General features: G+C 30.4%; 3 protein-coding genes across 3 annotated transcripts; 1 reads left to right on the top strand and 2 right to left on the bottom strand.

Annotated features, from left to right (window-relative positions):
* Positions 1-1,304: 1,304 nt before the first annotated feature.
* TRIADDRAFT_55874 (uncharacterized protein) lies at positions 1,305-2,303 on the top strand (the record flags this gene model as incomplete). The annotated part of the gene is made up of 1 exon (XM_002111599.1): positions 1,305-2,303. One exon carries the CDS (start codon positions 1,305-1,307, stop codon positions 2,301-2,303), a length of 999 nt encoding a protein of 332 aa, XP_002111635.1.
* Positions 2,304-6,196: 3,893 nt separating this feature from the next.
* TRIADDRAFT_55875 (uncharacterized protein) lies at positions 6,197-12,487 on the bottom strand (the record flags this gene model as incomplete). The annotated part of the gene is made up of 17 exons (XM_002112107.1): positions 6,197-6,304; positions 6,746-6,807; positions 7,199-7,265; positions 7,369-7,416; positions 7,550-7,715; positions 7,945-8,060; positions 8,184-8,244; positions 8,347-8,431; positions 8,629-8,785; positions 9,418-9,529; positions 9,794-9,927; positions 10,071-10,352; positions 10,485-10,550; positions 10,966-11,148; positions 11,573-11,676; positions 11,777-11,944; positions 12,430-12,487. The coding sequence occupies 17 exons, from the start codon at positions 12,485-12,487 to the stop codon at positions 6,197-6,199; spliced, it is 1,977 nt and encodes a 658-aa protein (XP_002112143.1).
* A 564-nt stretch (positions 12,488-13,051) lies between these two features.
* TRIADDRAFT_55876 (uncharacterized protein) lies at positions 13,052-16,116 on the bottom strand (the record flags this gene model as incomplete). The annotated part of the gene is made up of 6 exons (XM_002112108.1): positions 13,052-13,195; positions 13,491-13,544; positions 13,667-13,879; positions 14,678-14,805; positions 15,604-15,753; positions 16,089-16,116. 6 exons carry the CDS (start codon positions 16,114-16,116, stop codon positions 13,052-13,054), a joined length of 717 nt encoding a protein of 238 aa, XP_002112144.1.
* Between the last annotated feature and the right edge of the window lie 698 nt (positions 16,117-16,814).

A 16,814-nucleotide genomic window follows, 5' to 3' on the forward strand; every position in this document is an offset into this window, starting at 1 on the left:
CTGAACAAGTAACTATTTATATAGTATTACAGTCCGATGATATAATATCGCAAATTCGCAATAAATGGCAATCATCACTAGAAATTGATATTCTTACAAGTTCATAAAATATCGGTGGCCGTAGTATCACATCCGAATAATAACCAAATTCGGTGTATAACATTTTCTCATTGACTGAAAAAATCGTCGAAATTCTTAAACAAGTTCTCAATAGCTTACTTAATATTTTACTAGCTAGTGATAATATCGCGAAATCGAAAGCAAGCGTAATCTTTGTACTACATCATTTGATAGTGAAAGGAAGCGATACTAACGCGATACTGAAAGCTTATTAATTGGAGCGAATATAGGTTGCCTGATCGCATTTTCTTCCGTTCTTATACTTTTGATACTGTAATTAGCGTTTTATTTACTGTATTACCATGCTAAATAAAGTGCATTACACAAGCCTGACCCAATATAATTTCAGTTTCTACCACTATTAAATTACTTTAATAACAACCTGGTAAATAAAAGGAAAATGAGATAATTAAGTTTACTATTGTAATAGCTAATTGACAATGCCCATAAGCAGAATCAATTTTCTTGCCCTGATATAGATATAAGAATCTCTACAACCTAAAGTTATTAGTTTATGTTATTATCCAGGAACCGATTCTAATCAATATAAACAACCCAGTAAATTATAGAAAAATGAGATAATTAAGTTTGCTATTGTAACAGCGAATTGACGGTGCACGTAAGCTAATCTATTTCCTAGCTCTGATATTGATATGAGAATCTCTAACTTGAAGTTGGTGATTTATATTCTATCCCAGGTTAGCTTCAAATAAGTAGAATAAAAAAAAGATTTGGGTATGTTACGAGCTAAGTTATAACCAATCCTGTGAACTATGGGAAGATTATTGCAAGTTTACTATTGTAACTGCGAATTGACAGCGTACATATGTTAACCTATTTCCTTATGATGACATAGATACGAAAATCTCTATAACCTAAGTTTGGTAGTTTATGTTATATCTAGGAGCAGATTAAAAATATTTATAATTGGATAGGTTACGGACTGAGTTACAATGTAAGAGTGACATTATGTTACCCCATTGTGGGGCTGTTTAATATTAATTACATTTGCTGTAAAAACTATTCAGATCAATTCTTTCCATTTTACTAGTGCTCCCTTGTTAATAAATAAAATTTATTCTCTATATAAAATATAGGATGTTAATAAGCATAAAATAATTTATCAAGGTTGGCAATTCTCAATATTTTCATCAACCATCATGGTAAGTCATGCACCGACAATAATGGCCACCAATGCCACCATAACTGCTATACCTGTAAAATCTGAAAGCATTAGCGTTGCTACAGCTAACATCCTATATGCGATATTTGCATCATTATCCATCCTAGACAATATACTGATTTGTTGGCTGTTTCTGAGAAATAGTCAGTTACTACGCCTTGCATCAAGTATCCTTATCTTTAGTTTAGCTATCATTGATATCTTAACTGGAATATTAATTATGGCTACGCCAAAAACTTATGGAGGTATCCAAATCCATTTACAAGGCGTTGATGCGGTACTGTATTGTACTCTCGTCTATTCCGAGTATTTTATCTGGACTCTTGGTATCGCATCTTGTTATATCATTGCTGCCCTAAGTGTTGAGCGATTGTATATGGTTAGTGCTGCAGCGATGTATAAATATGTATTTACACCGACTAAAACGATCCTCTATGTGATCTTGATTATTCTTTGGGCTGGTATCTTGAATGCGCCCAATTTCTATCATTTTTATCACAACGAAAATATAACCAACCCTGTACCCTGTGGATTCCGAATCTTGGCAGTCGATGAAACTGCTAGTCGAGCAATTTATTTCACCAGTTTTGCTTTACGTTTTGCCATTCCCCTAGTCATCACCATTACCTGTTATGTTGGATTTATGCGCAAAATAAGGACTGCCATAACGTGCATATCTAGTGCTAATAATGTTCAAACTGGTAAACGTAGCCGTTTAATGCTACGACGGTTAACGCGAATGTGCGTCCTAATTTCTATCGCTTTCTGTATTTGTTGGTTACCTAACCAAGTTTATTTCGTTTTAAGGGCTCAAAGATTAATAAAGCATAACCTAGCTTTCCATATGTTCACCAAAGTACTCGTATCCATGAACTCTGCTATCAATCTGTTCATCTATACTGCATCAAATCTCTATTTTTATAACGAATTAATAGCTCTCATTAAATTTATTTGCTGTTGTAAACGTGTACAAAGAAAAATAGGGTTTTTGTCAGCTTAATGTCAAGGAGCTATTTTAATCCAATTACCAGCCTTATCATGCTCTAAGTTGAAATAGAATTCCGTAATAGTGAATTATACGTTAAGCTAAATACGTGCCAGTATTACTCATAAATGACGTCAGCAGATCTGCTGTTATGGTATAACTGAAATGTGTGCTATAACTCCATTTTGTTTTATAGAAAATCTACACTCCATAACTGAACTGCTTATGGAAACACTATATTATACTGACATCCATTCGTTTTTAGTATAACTCTGTATGGAATCTCCTAAATTCACGTGGTAGTAGAGCACTTTAACGGTATCAAATTATCACAATGTTGATAAATCAGTATAATGACCGAGTAATAGTCTTTTACTATTAATCAGACGAATAAATTTTGGGTATGATTACATTTCTAAAAGTCTTCAATGCGGTAAACATTTAGATATCTATTAATATGACAACACTATTTGTTCACTAGCTTAACTTTAGAGGAATGCTTCTTCTTTCTTGAATTGATATAAATTTATTGCTAAAATTAATAGCATCTAGATCTACTTCTTAAAGGCAACTTTCTTCTAATATTTACGCTTATTTAAATAATGTTGATTATACTATAATTAAAATTGACTATCTTTTAATCGTAATCAAAGTAAATAGCATACGAAATCTGTTAGTTTTCACTAATTTCTTCTTCTCCACTAGAATTTACTCTCTCTCTCTAATATTAGATTTACTGATCTATTTTTATAAACAAAAATCTAATTTCTTCTATTATAAATAAATTAAAACATAGATTACACAGAAAAGTTGTGCTAATTTCCTAGAATGCAGCTATAACACACTATTTCAATTATCTTACCTAATCGCCATGCTTTCAACGTAGAATTGGCTATGACTTTAAAGTACTTTCCAAGTAAGAAGAATTAATTTAAAGAAACTATCAACATACGTCTAAGTAATTCATGATTGGTTAATAATTAGTGCTAATTATTGCTTATAAATATGCATTTTGCACCAAAAATTAAATATTAATTGGTATAGCTTGTAAACAATAAATAACAAAGTTTAGACACCAAATAAAATCTGGGGAAATAATCGATCAACGATTTATTACAAGAAAAATGGAGAGAAGTATAAACCGAACAGCCTTACAAATACTTAACTTTAAGTATTAATAAAATAAGTGACAGACTTAAAAACTGTCAACAACCAAACAATCTTTCAAAAAGAAGAACGTTTCAACTTACGATAATTCGACCCCGAAGGCCTTCTAAATTCAACTAGTTCTTCTAAAGAATCTTCTTCTACTCTCCCTCTAGATTTTCTAATTGCACTATCATTTATAGGCTTTGTAGAGCCGTAAGAGGTATTTAAAACTAAACATTTACTAACCAATCGCTCTTAAGATCCATTTTAGAAAACTACTTTGCACCATTTAAGAAAACAAAAATCATTCAAAGTTCGGACACAATTTACCCCATGATTCCCTTACAAAACACTATAAAACCAACAAGTTAACTATAAAATACATCAAACTTCACTTCTAACATAATTTCTATCATTAATACATTATAAAAGTCTAAAAATTAACCTTTAAACATCAAGATTTAGTCATAAAAATAACAGTCTAACTACTTAACAATCAACACAACCTCTGCCAATTCCCATCTTATTTTCTATTTTCCTAACTAAACTTTCCTAATGTGACTTTCATATCACGCCATAAAATTTCAAAGTTTCAAATTCATAATAAAAAGTTCAAATTTCAAAAATCAACTCGTACGATATTTTTCATAAACTAAAATCTAATAGTTAAAACAGAAAATTAAAACAGATAAATTAATACAGAAAAATTATATCGGACATAAATCCGAGCGGTTCCGGAATCCGAATCCGAAAAATCCGGATTTTATAAAGATCACAGTAATCGCTTATCAAGAAATTTTATATGACTACTACGACTACTTTTCTGACATCAGGATCGCTTAGTATTGATAATATTGATGTTTTAGCGTCAGGTTGTATGGTAACTGTACGATTATAGACTACATTACAGTACTTTACGGTCATGTTATAAATCCCCTTTCTCTATGGATAGGGTTTTGTTACTAAGTCAAGTTCATTTATAACTTGAATACACTATCAAACGCCCTTTCTTTAGATTAGGCAATTGCTCTAGGGCTACTTCTATAGTAATCTGTATAATACCTCGTAAAATAATGAAGAAGAAAAGATGGCGACATGATGATTTGGCAGGGTAAAACTTAAAGACACTATCACTTTATAGGTATTTTTTATAGTAAAATAATACTAGTTACATACTAAAAGCTATAGAGGACTCTGCTTTTAGTCCTTTACTACAGTTACCATTCACTAGCTATGATTATCGCTATAATATCGGCCTAATTTTCACAAATAATCCTCGGAATAGTAAAATTTACTTTATTGATGTACGAAAACCTAGTATAATAATGAAACTAGTTTTAAGCTAGTTTTAAATTTCTACTTGCAATAAAAATCAGCGATATCCGGACGTCCAATCCGATAGAAATTACTTTCTGATATTATAGATACAGCGCTCAATAATTCATAGTAAAGCACAAACACTGATATAATAAAACGATGATTATCGTTTTATTATTTTCTAATCTCCGGTAATTCTCACTCGAAATGCTTTTAATGAACTTTAACGACATACGAAAATTTACTACCATAATACTATAAAACTATTTTAAGAGCCGTTTGAAAGTTAAATATAAAGCATGATGCTATGTTATATTTACAATGTAAAAGCACCTTAATGGTTGAGAACTTGATCGGACCTTCTATAAGTGAATGTTATTCTAGTTTTAGTTTATCTGAAGGATCTGAGCTTATTTTTATTCCATTATGATATAGTACGCCAGAATAAGTAATTTTATTAATACTCTGTGGGTGTAACTCTTTATAATTAAACTAGAACAATGCCAGTTACGTTATTTTAAAAATATTTTACAATATGATTCAATGAATATCAAATATAATCTTTCTGGATAACTCCATGGGAACTGTTATGAATTCACTGCGTTATTTTTTAGCCTTAAAAGTCAAGATGATAGTTGCAAAACATCATTGAAACGAAATAGGCGTGACGTTTATGCTAACTAAAATTTATTCATATCTGACACAGAATCCAATAGAAACAATTTTATATCATAATGTAATAGAATCATATCTTGATCTAGTTTACCTACAAACAGAAATAAAGAAATGCATCATAATTGCATAGAGTGCTTAAAATAGTACCCATACTTAGGAATTAATTCCTATGTTGGTAATTAAATTGAAATATTTATTAAATACATAGATAACCTAAAGCAGTTGAAATCAAATTATTACCGTGTCTAAAAGTAACATAAATAGAGAAGAATATCGCATGATTAAAGTAAAACCAGCAATGCTATAGAATTCGACAAGTGAAATACTTATCCATATATATCTAAGTGCAATAATGATTCTAAGGTTTAATCAGCTAATAGTAATCGATTTATATCTTCTATTTTTATAATTGAGCAGGCAAAGAATACGCAGTAGCATTTTAATTTAAAATGTGAAGTATTTCCTTATTGTAGTCAACGTGTAATGAGCTGTATTATTTATTATGATCCATTTTCTACTCCAATTTGCATTTACTGTTGAGTTATAAGTCTGATAAGATTCTAAACCCTTAAAATTAGAAGATTAAAATTAACTCAATCATATCGAACAGACCACAAATGAATACTGATTTTTTTACGATATAGCCAACGAAGGGCATAAATTCTGCTGCTATGAATGAAGCTAAAGTGCAAAATTGAATCAATCGATAGTCTATAACGTTTGTTGGCTATCTAAAATTAAAAGGCAGAAATAGGTTAATTAATTTTTCACTTTTCCTGGATTAGGTCAGTCACACTATCTTGAATTATTTTCCCAGTTGTCATACATAAGTTCATATTTTTAGAGCCATAATCAGGAAATAACCAAGTTTGCTTCTAGAAATCAGTCTATAGAAAAAGTAATTCATTTAATAGAAAGAAGGAATTAGACTAACTATAGGCATGATTATTACTTCAATTAGATTTATAAATTCCGTGACAGAATATATGAAAGGGTTAAAAATCAGCTTAATATTCGGTCTTATGTATGCATAAATTAATAAATTGTTCATAATTGCTTATAAATGTAGCTAGACTGTTTGAGATAGGTAATTCAGCATCTCCATATCTATGTTACAAATGAGTCCAAATAAGGCTATCAAGTCTGAAGATATAGCAAATCTCGTAGACTTTAGCAATCTTCGTAATGTCTAATCCTGCTTATAGTGACTTTCTGTATTTACACAGAAATGAGCAATGAATATTGCAATATTATTTCTACCTAAAATAATTTCTAAGATTATAATTTTAAATATCCTGCGTATCATTTTAGCTAACCTTTGATCTATCAGAGAAACTATCAGTTGACATCGCATTTGGTAAAATAATTTGGCTTCCAGCTGTAATAGAAATTAATTTCGAGATTCAAGTATTTGCTTAAGAAATATAGTAATAGTTAAAATATTTTTAGTGGAAAAGCTTTCATTATAACAGAAATAGATTTAATAATCAACTCCACAATTGAATTGGTTACTCAATATCTACAATAATTATAATCACACTGTTATTGCGATATCATTAAATGATAAGTTTCCACCTACAAAAGTACAGAATTTGAATATAAGTCAGCTTCAGATTTAAATTACTCAAGGTATAGTATTAACAGCTTGAACTGTTATAATGTAATTAGAGTGAGGCATATTTTACGGAAAAATAATAAACTTAAGGATTTATTCTAACAGTTTCCAATCTTTACTACATCATTAGCAGATCTTATTCTATTTAACTTACAGGTACTATGTCTAGATCGGGAGAATAGTGACATATGCAAGCTTGTCGATTTGTTCGATTTGCCACTCTGCAGAAATAAAAGTGGTAGCAAAAATTAGTTATTGGTCTGTACAATTCTTTAATCTATTAGCTCCTAAATTATCAAATATTAAATATTCCGCTATACTTACTCGAGTACTGGATCGGCTGGCACTGCGCTTGTAATATGTTGCAATAACCTAAAACGAAAAATGTTGCTTGACATTAATCGCAGTTAACATAGTAAGACTCTACAGATAGAAATTGGATAGATGGGGTGACAAATTCTTAATATATATTCTGACATTTGTAATAATATCATAATCGACTAACTTGTCTATCCAACAGACAGTGAAATACAAAGAAAAAGAAGCCTTGAAGCCCAATTAAGGCGGTGAAGATATAGTCAATAGCAGCCACGTTAACAAATCGGACAAAGATCAAAACCCAAGTTAAGCCAAGTAAAGGCATCAATGACATAGCACGCCATAAATCTTGTCTATTTAGTAATCGGCGATGATGGATTAGTAAAGGCTTACTTTTAAATAATTTTTTGCATGTCTTGGAATATATAACTATTATATAGGTACGGATACCAATCTTATTTCATGTTTTAGTAAATGATCTCTAAATTGGAAGGCTTTAACCTTAGCATGTACAGTAGACCACAAGCCTATAACTTCGCTGCCATAAACTCTCTATTCAGCAAGCAAATAATTCAGAATTACCTAAGCGTCTTGGTCTTATCCATAATTTCACTTTCACCTTTCTTAGCATAAGTCATTCGAGTCGATAATCGCTTATGGATAGCATGAAGAACAACCGCCAATATAAAGATATTGACCTATGAAAAATCATTAAAAGTTTCAACAATTGATGGAGTATCAGTGTGACAAAATCTAATTGCAAACAAAGTAATATGCTTAAGCTTTAGCAGGTAAATTTGTTATTATTTTAGGAAACTTACTCCAACAACTCCGGCAGCAGGACCAAGGAAATACCAAATATGATCAGATCTTAACCAACAACTGTTAATAATATGATAAAATTAATTGATGATTCTGTCAGTTAAATTATAGTTATAGTTATATGTATCAATTTTTAGGTAAATAATAATCTCATTAACTTACAATCCGGATCCGATTGCTATATCGGAATTGTTATAAGCATGTGGGCTAATGATTGGAGTTAAAGCAACGGGAACAGCTGGCAGCACTATCATAACGAATTATGAAATAATTAATACCACATACTACATGAAATAGCGCCAGAATAATATTTCTTCCGAATATTTAATAGGAAATGGAAATAACGATTCGGAAGCAATGGCATAGATGATAGATAACGTAGATCATAGCTTAGTTAAAATAATCATTAATCCAAAGTATTAAGAAATAAGATTTATGACATACACCATCCTAGACCAAAGTAGAATAGGGTCCAAAGACGACTATCTTGAGTGAAAACAGTAATTAGTAGACGATACATATGGATCCCTTCTACTAACATCCAAGTAAAGCAAGCAGTGGCTACATATTGTAACATAATTGCTTTTGCGATACATAGCGGCTATAATAAGATAAAGCAGAATATACAATTTAATGACAATCAGCTCGTTCAATATTTAGGTACAAATGACATCAGTGTGTTCATTGCAATGGCAAAAGAAAGTTCAAATTAAGTCTTTCAAAAATTTTGAAATATTTGATCCAAAAGTAGTATAAATTATATATAGCTACATGTATCTATTTTTAATCGTTACTATCAAAATTAATTCCATCTAGGTATAGCATTAATTGCTCCTATCCATATCTATCTATTTGCAACCTTTACCATTAAAATTAAATTCACCCCACTGTCGTACAAATTACACCAATTTACGTATATCTATCTATTTTCTCCGCTGACGCATTCTGCGATCGATATATTATCCAATACTGCTACCGGATCTCAATCAGGTGCAATGATTAAAAGTTATCAACTTATTTACTTCTAAACTTTTTCTAACTTCATCTCAAATCTAATAAGTATAAAGTTTCAAATACAGTATCTACCGTACATACGTATATATTAATATACCACAATTATGAGCTTCTACAGACATATTTCCTCCTTGATTCACTTATTCGTAAATTGAAGTATATTTCTTAGACTGTACCTGGTTCTTCCTTCATAAATAAACCTATGATCTAAATCCTCACCGAATCTGACTCTGCTGGAACGTAAGGCATAATAAAGACCACCATGATGTTAGTTAGAGCAATTGCAATGACAAGGTTAGTGTGAATCATCCATTTCTTGGAGGGTGGTAGGCTGCAAAGGGCATTGATAGCATTAAAAAGTTGCTAGTAACTTATTTATTACAGTTGATTAAGCTTATATCAATCAGTAGCTCATTGATGAGCTTCTGCAGTGATTAATTTGTTCGATATTGGCTGTACTTATTTTTCTCATTTTATGAATTAAAATCACTAACATACAAGTCTCTAATCATATTCTCAGTGGAACATATTTATAATTCATATAAATAATTTACAAACTTTATATAACTAACAGATAACAGATAGATTTACTCACTGCAAAACTGCATAAGCCACTAATGTTAATGCTATACAAAGTAAAGAGACACAGCTTGTAATAAGCCCAAGGAGGCGCAAAGCTTCTCGATCAGCACCAGATCCAGTTAGGGTATTATTACTTCCATTTTGCTCCTGTAATGATAATAGTTGAAAAAAATAACATAAGAATCTCATCTAACTTGCATTTCAGCTTTTCTTCTCAACTTTGCAACAATTCATGTTACTGTACGTTAACAAAATAGCTGCCCTCTAATTGCGTTCAAGTTATACCTCACCTGATAACCAGCACCTCCTAAATCACTGAAAGTAAAGGGAATTGGATTATTAAATATAAGGATACTTGTTCGATTAGCTGGTGGAACAGTCGAGCCAATAAGTGGACAAGGCTCTTTCTGACCCGTTAAAGCAATAGTAATACCATGGATAATATCCTCGATATGAAGATTATTTTCATCAATCTTGTAATTTGGATCTTGAGAAATCTCAGTATGTGCTTTGCCTACTAGAGCAGCTAATAAGGTATGAACCGTATTCTTAAGCCGATCCATTGACGTCTCCTATCGAAAAGAAATTTAAAGTAAAATTTATAGCATGATTTATTAAGAAGAAATAACTACATTAAACAGGAATATTGGAAATAATTATTTTCTAGTAGAGAGTTATTATAATAGTATTAGCTATACAATTACCGGCACCGGACAGTGTTTATTAGCAACCATGTGCCTGACCATTTTGATACCACCGTAAGCTAGGCACTAATAATTAATTTATAAATTAAGCAAAATATTATCGATAACTGTGGTTAATTTCTTTTTGATTCTACCTTAAACATGACAGTAATAATTAATTTATAGATTAAGCAAAATATTATCATATATACAGTGAACAAGAAATAGATTGATCCTTAAATATTGAATTAGCTTTTGATTTGGGAATCATGTAACTATTAGCTATATTATAGTCAGTCTGACTAGATAAATAATGCTATATTGCTTACATGCAAACGAAACTTTTAAATTTCATGATAATTATTGACTTAGGTCAAGTTTTAAAATTGAGCATTTCAATTTGAAGAATGCTAATTAATATATAGCAAACTTCATACAGCATAACTACATCATAAATTAAAATTTATCATTAATATTTCTTAAAGACCTAATCCATACTTACACAACTAAATATCGTGAAATTCTTATTACTGGTTTCAGTTTGATTAAGCCTGGATTGATATAATAGCTCAAATCCTTTAATAGGTATATTAAAATCAGCAACATCATTAAAATGATGGCGGATAAAACTCGATAGCACACCCAGATAGTACAGCGTGTAGTCATACGCAAATGGTGAATCCATCTAATCATAGAAATGAAAAATATAAATCGTCAAAATGAAATAGTTTTCATATGCTCGTATTTCATCATATGCAAAGCTTAAAGTTTACAGCATTTTTGTCCGTAACATTAAATACTATAATTCAGGATAATTAGATTAAGCGTTCCTTCACACTCTCTCTATATATACTTCTATTTAGTAAACATTCTTTTTACTAAAACATTTACGTTGGCTCAGTTTGATATTTTGTCCTCAAGACATTCTAAGAGGATGATACTAAAACACATATAAACTGAACTAAATAATAATTTAATTCCTCTCTCTCTCTTTATTTGTAAATTTAGAAAAAATATCGCCGCAGTAACAAGCAAAAGGAAAGTAATTTTATTTTTTAACCTGTAATTACCATAACTTAGACTTGTAAGTTAAAGATCGCTATTCTTACCCTACTGACAACATCGTTCAGGACTTGCGAGTGGCAATTGCATGGATCTACGGTATCCCATTTAGCCTGATCGTTTACCGGTAAGCAAGTTCTCTGCACGTAACCTAAAGATATTCCAAATTTGCCAGCATCAATAATGAATTCATTAACCTTACACTAATAGATAAATTGAAATGATAGCGAATAATTTTATTATCCATTTACCACTAAGGTGCATTTGTAAGCCTTCTTGATTACGACAGTCGTTTATCTTATCGCACTTGTAATAATTAATACAACTTTCTGTTCTTCGGCCAGTTATAGTTACGTTTCTGTAGGTAGGAGGCCACAATGTACCATCAAAATATTGGGAATAGCATTTACTAGCTTGCTCTATAATTTTGCGAGTTCAATAAAAGTGTGAGAAATTCGATTTTCATCACTATAAGGTAAAAATGACCACTGATATAAAGATAAAGAAACCTTATGCTTCTAGTTTTGCTATCAATCTTAGATTACGATTAACGCTGACACGAACATTTCAAGTCAAACAGCTGTTAAACTACAAATCAAAAAATGACTATTGATTGTAATGAGAGATAAAGAAACCTTGTACTTCTAGTTTTGCTATCGATCTGCAATTATGTAAATTAATTATCATTTATTCTAGTATGAAAATTTTTAATAAAATAGTCATAGCTATAAACAATTCAAACTGAAATAAAAGGCACTATTAGAAAGCAATTATTGTAACTAACCAAAATATGAGACAATTCTATAGATGACCAGTTGTTGCATATGGATTTATTACAGTAAACAAATTAACTGTAGTGTACTGCTTGGAGTCTGCTGTCATACTTGTTCTCTAAGGCAGTTACCTGCATTACAACTCAATAATTGCAACTGAAAATCGTCAAGGGTCCACAAAAACTTCATATCCCTCCTAAGTTATAAGCTAAGTTCTTTCTTAAAACTAGCTAATAAACTAGCTAACCTATAGTATCATGATGTTAATATTCATTATCGGCGCTTATATGATACTATAAATTTATGCAATTATTTATTCAAATCTGTCTAAAAAATTAGCTAATTTATAGTATTATAATGTTAACAATCATTATCAGTGCTTATATAGCACCATAAAAGTATATAGTACCTATTAAAATTTGTATGAAATACTAGATAATAGTATTATCAGTACAGTATATACCAAACTATCCCATCTATCGAAATAGATTTAGAATTTTTCAATGAAAAATTACTTCATGACACCAATCTAACTGCTATATTTTCTCACTTATGAAATGGAATAGATATACGATAAAGATTTAAAAAAGTAAATTACAGACGAAGAAAACACTGTTCGATTCGATAGAATATTCTAAACAGCTCAATATTCGACTCAAATATCTGACACAGTTCTCATTCTTCCGCAGATCTATATTAAGAGCCGTTTATTGGAAAGGCGATAGAACTAAGAGGTATTGACTTAGATTATAGCTAAGAGCACGATATTAAAGAAAAACTACCTAAACGTGGTGGACAATCGGCAACAGACGCAGCTGGTTCAAAGTTTTGACAGCATATAACTGTGCCATTTGTATCGTTGGCCAGAGCATCTACTATTGGAGCCAATGTTTTTGGCTACAAGCAATGAAAAATTCAGCTAGTGTTAAGTTAATTGAAAACTTTAGTTTAATCGTTTCAAGAATAAAGTGTTAGGTGCCGCCAAATCTAAGGCAGATATAAAATAATCAAATTATTCAAATTATTTATACTGGGTTTGGATAACTATAAAATTTGCTACACCAATTAAATACATATAAATTTCATTAGTATTCAGGTAAAGTCGGAAGTGAGGTTTAACACATCTAAGTTCATTGTAGAATTATTCTAAGAACTAATTCAAGCAAGTTAAAATGCATCTGAAATATCTTACCGCATCTGAACAAGAAGTAAGATTCATGACTCTCAGAGCAGCTTGATATAGACACTATAAATTGACGTAGAATGAATTTTGAAATAACTTTAAACTCAATATCTATTGTCAGTAGAATTGCTAAAATGATTCGAAGTAAATAATTCCAGAACTCATGATAGAGGAAAAGAACTTACATGAGAATTCCAATTTCGCGTTAAATCATTACTATGAGAGGGCAATGAATAGATTGAATATAAAGTTTTAATGGTAGAAACCAAATCATCCAAAAAAAAATTAGGATTGCCAAGTATTCTTCTGGGTTGACTAAAGAAATTACTCATAAGTTCATTGTCCACATTTTTTGCATAAGTGTGTAATACTGATGCATTTGTGCTTTCGGTGGTATTCTATAAATTGTAAAAATAAAAAAAAAGGAATTTTAAATTATTCATTTCAACTTAGACAAGAACTACTCTCCAATAATTTTTCATATTGCCTATGAATACGTCATATCATATGTCATTTTATAACATAAAAGAATATATGATGTCTGTATCAGGTTAATATTAGCATATATTGTTAATACAAAATAAAATGAATTTATTTCAATGACATAGCAAATCTACTCTCTGCATCCTTATAGCCTTGACCATTACGCCTATAGCTAACGTATAAATAATAGATAACTATTTTATTTTGAATAGATTAAATTTTTGGTTGATAGATTTCTAAATTAATTTATAACTGAAGTATAAATTATCATTTTTACTTTATTCTGAATAGGGTATATTAATATTACAAATCGATGAACTGCTCTTATGATTTCAGCTTGATTAAAATATCAACATTTTGCATTTCGGTTCGTTTCATTCAACAATACTATAATCTAAGGTACATTAAAATTTAAAAGCGACAGAAAAAGGCTGAAAGGTAAGCTGTAAAGCCAAGAATTCATAAAAAAAATCATTACAAAAGTCTTCATTAATAGTATTTAAATTAGTCCTGCATCATCTAATTAAATCAATTAAAAATCTTAATACTAGCAGCATCTATAAAAAATTGAACAATAAATAGAAAGCTGGTTACGGCTCTATAATATTCATTTCTATAATTTCTATCAGAATTTATTATTACAATTTTATAGGAATACGTTGGAATAATTACAGATTCAAACAATAAAATGTAAATCACATGAAGCCCTTTACCTCAAGGTTGGCTTTCATATTTGCAATACTTTTTTGATTACATCGGCATATGTCAATGTCTGTTAATCCACCTAATATCCAACCTCCAGGAGCTTTCCAACAAGGTAATTTCACTTCTCCAGCTATAACTATAACAAAATCATTAAGCTAACTATTAGTGCAAGGATAAAAATACTGGCGATATTCCGTATATAGTACTATGATATTGCTATTGATCTATGAAATAATAGAGTAAATTAATTAACGACTTTATAACATTCAGCTATTGGAGGCCTTAAAGTCGGCATACACAAAATCGTAAAGGCAGGCAATTAAATAACTCATCTGACCAAAGTTCTAGCTGTCCATCAAATACAATCAGTAGTTTCCTATATTTCTATATCAATTTTAAATACAGAAACTCCTATAGGCAGGCAAGCAATGAATTATCTATCTTACTAAGGAGGTCATTGTAGCTATTCATTCAAGATCTCCTTGGATCTCAATATTTTTCAAATCATCTTATAGCGTATTATAGACCAGATTGTTTACTATCGTATTTCGTCACAGTTTTATACTTATACGCCAATCGCTATCCTATAATTCGTTCTTTTTAAATAAATCGAGTGCTGTATAACGTAGTTTGAATTCAAGTCATCTATTTTAAGACTACATAGTTGCATCTTCCCAAATTTTAGAAACTGCTTTATCTTGATATTTGTCTATTTTTAGTAAACTTACGATTGCATTTTTAATATTAATCAAATGAATCAAAGTTCCAGATATCAACAAATCTAGGTGATTATAATGTAAAGAAGCGTCTGCCTTGCATGAAGAGCATATTAAAGTACAATCAGTACGGTAATGTCATTTATTCTTAGCCTTGGTACACTTTGAAAATAAGAGAATATTATCTACTAATGATATCAAATAGAATTATCTCTTACCTGTATTTCCTTGAGTACCAAATAGTGAAGTAGATCTGCAACTATGAGATACATTTATTGTAGTATCGTTTGAATTCGAATCTGGCTTAAGATACCATATTGTTCCAGCTACAAAGCCGTAACAAAATGGATATGCAGTACTGGCAGTAGCTACAGAAATAAATCAATACGTTATCATATTAAGAAATACTGCATGAATACATTTATATAATATATATTTAATAACGTATACACATTTATCTACAAATGTTGAACCATTAATTAAAATATACAGGCACATGCATGCTCAACCATAGGTTGTAAATTAGTAAATGCAATTTACTAATTATGTTTCAATTGAATATTTCATAATACAGTTGAGTATTTTGTTATAACTGACATAAAGTTGTAACTATTGTAAAGTTGTATAACAGTGAACATTGTAATCACAATTATTTGGCTAAGCATTTAACTCTCGGAATTGTTATTTAGTATTAGATACGTACTGTAATATACGAACTCATTATATGCCATCTTAAGTAATTTCCTATGACTGGCATGAAGCCACCTCTGCACTAATTGTGTAGAATTGCGATTGTACTAATGATGTGAATTAGACTAGAAATTTAGTAGCTACGGCAACAATTATATCATAATCATAATGGCTGATAATAGTAAGTAGCTCGCTTCCATTTTCATTGAACTTAGTCAAAATATCGATAGATCTCGCATAGAATACCTTTCTAATAATATAATATGCAAATTTAAACTAGTGGAACATTGAGTACCTTTATCAGCTCTTTCTAAGAGAATTAATCACAGATTGACTATTTTAAAAAAATTGCTTTCATAGTATACAATAATGTATATAGCAAGGTTAAGAGAAAAATGATATTTTGAATATCTCCATACTTAAGCACATTTATATCTCTTTATTACTTTTCAGATTCTGATGCAAAGCTGATAAATTCATAAAAACGTTCCCTAACAGTAGCATACTACTTAGTGCTACAGGTAATAAACCAGCACCAATATAATGCTATGCATAGCTCATTTAATGACCTATGGGCTCCTTCATAAACCCATAATGCAGCCAATGTTGGTTATTAAATCTTAGAAAAAACCATACTACAAATCATTACGTACACTATAAGAGCTAGGAAGTGAAGTATTTTAGCACCATCATCGAAATAAGATAGTTTTGCAATAACTTTATGTACAATAACATCTTA

The sequence above is a fragment of the Trichoplax adhaerens genome, genomic scaffold (genome assembly GCF_000150275.1).
Source record: "Trichoplax adhaerens TRIADscaffold_4 genomic scaffold, whole genome shotgun sequence".
In the NCBI taxonomy this organism is placed as follows: domain Eukaryota; kingdom Metazoa; phylum Placozoa; class Uniplacotomia; order Trichoplacea; family Trichoplacidae; genus Trichoplax; species Trichoplax adhaerens.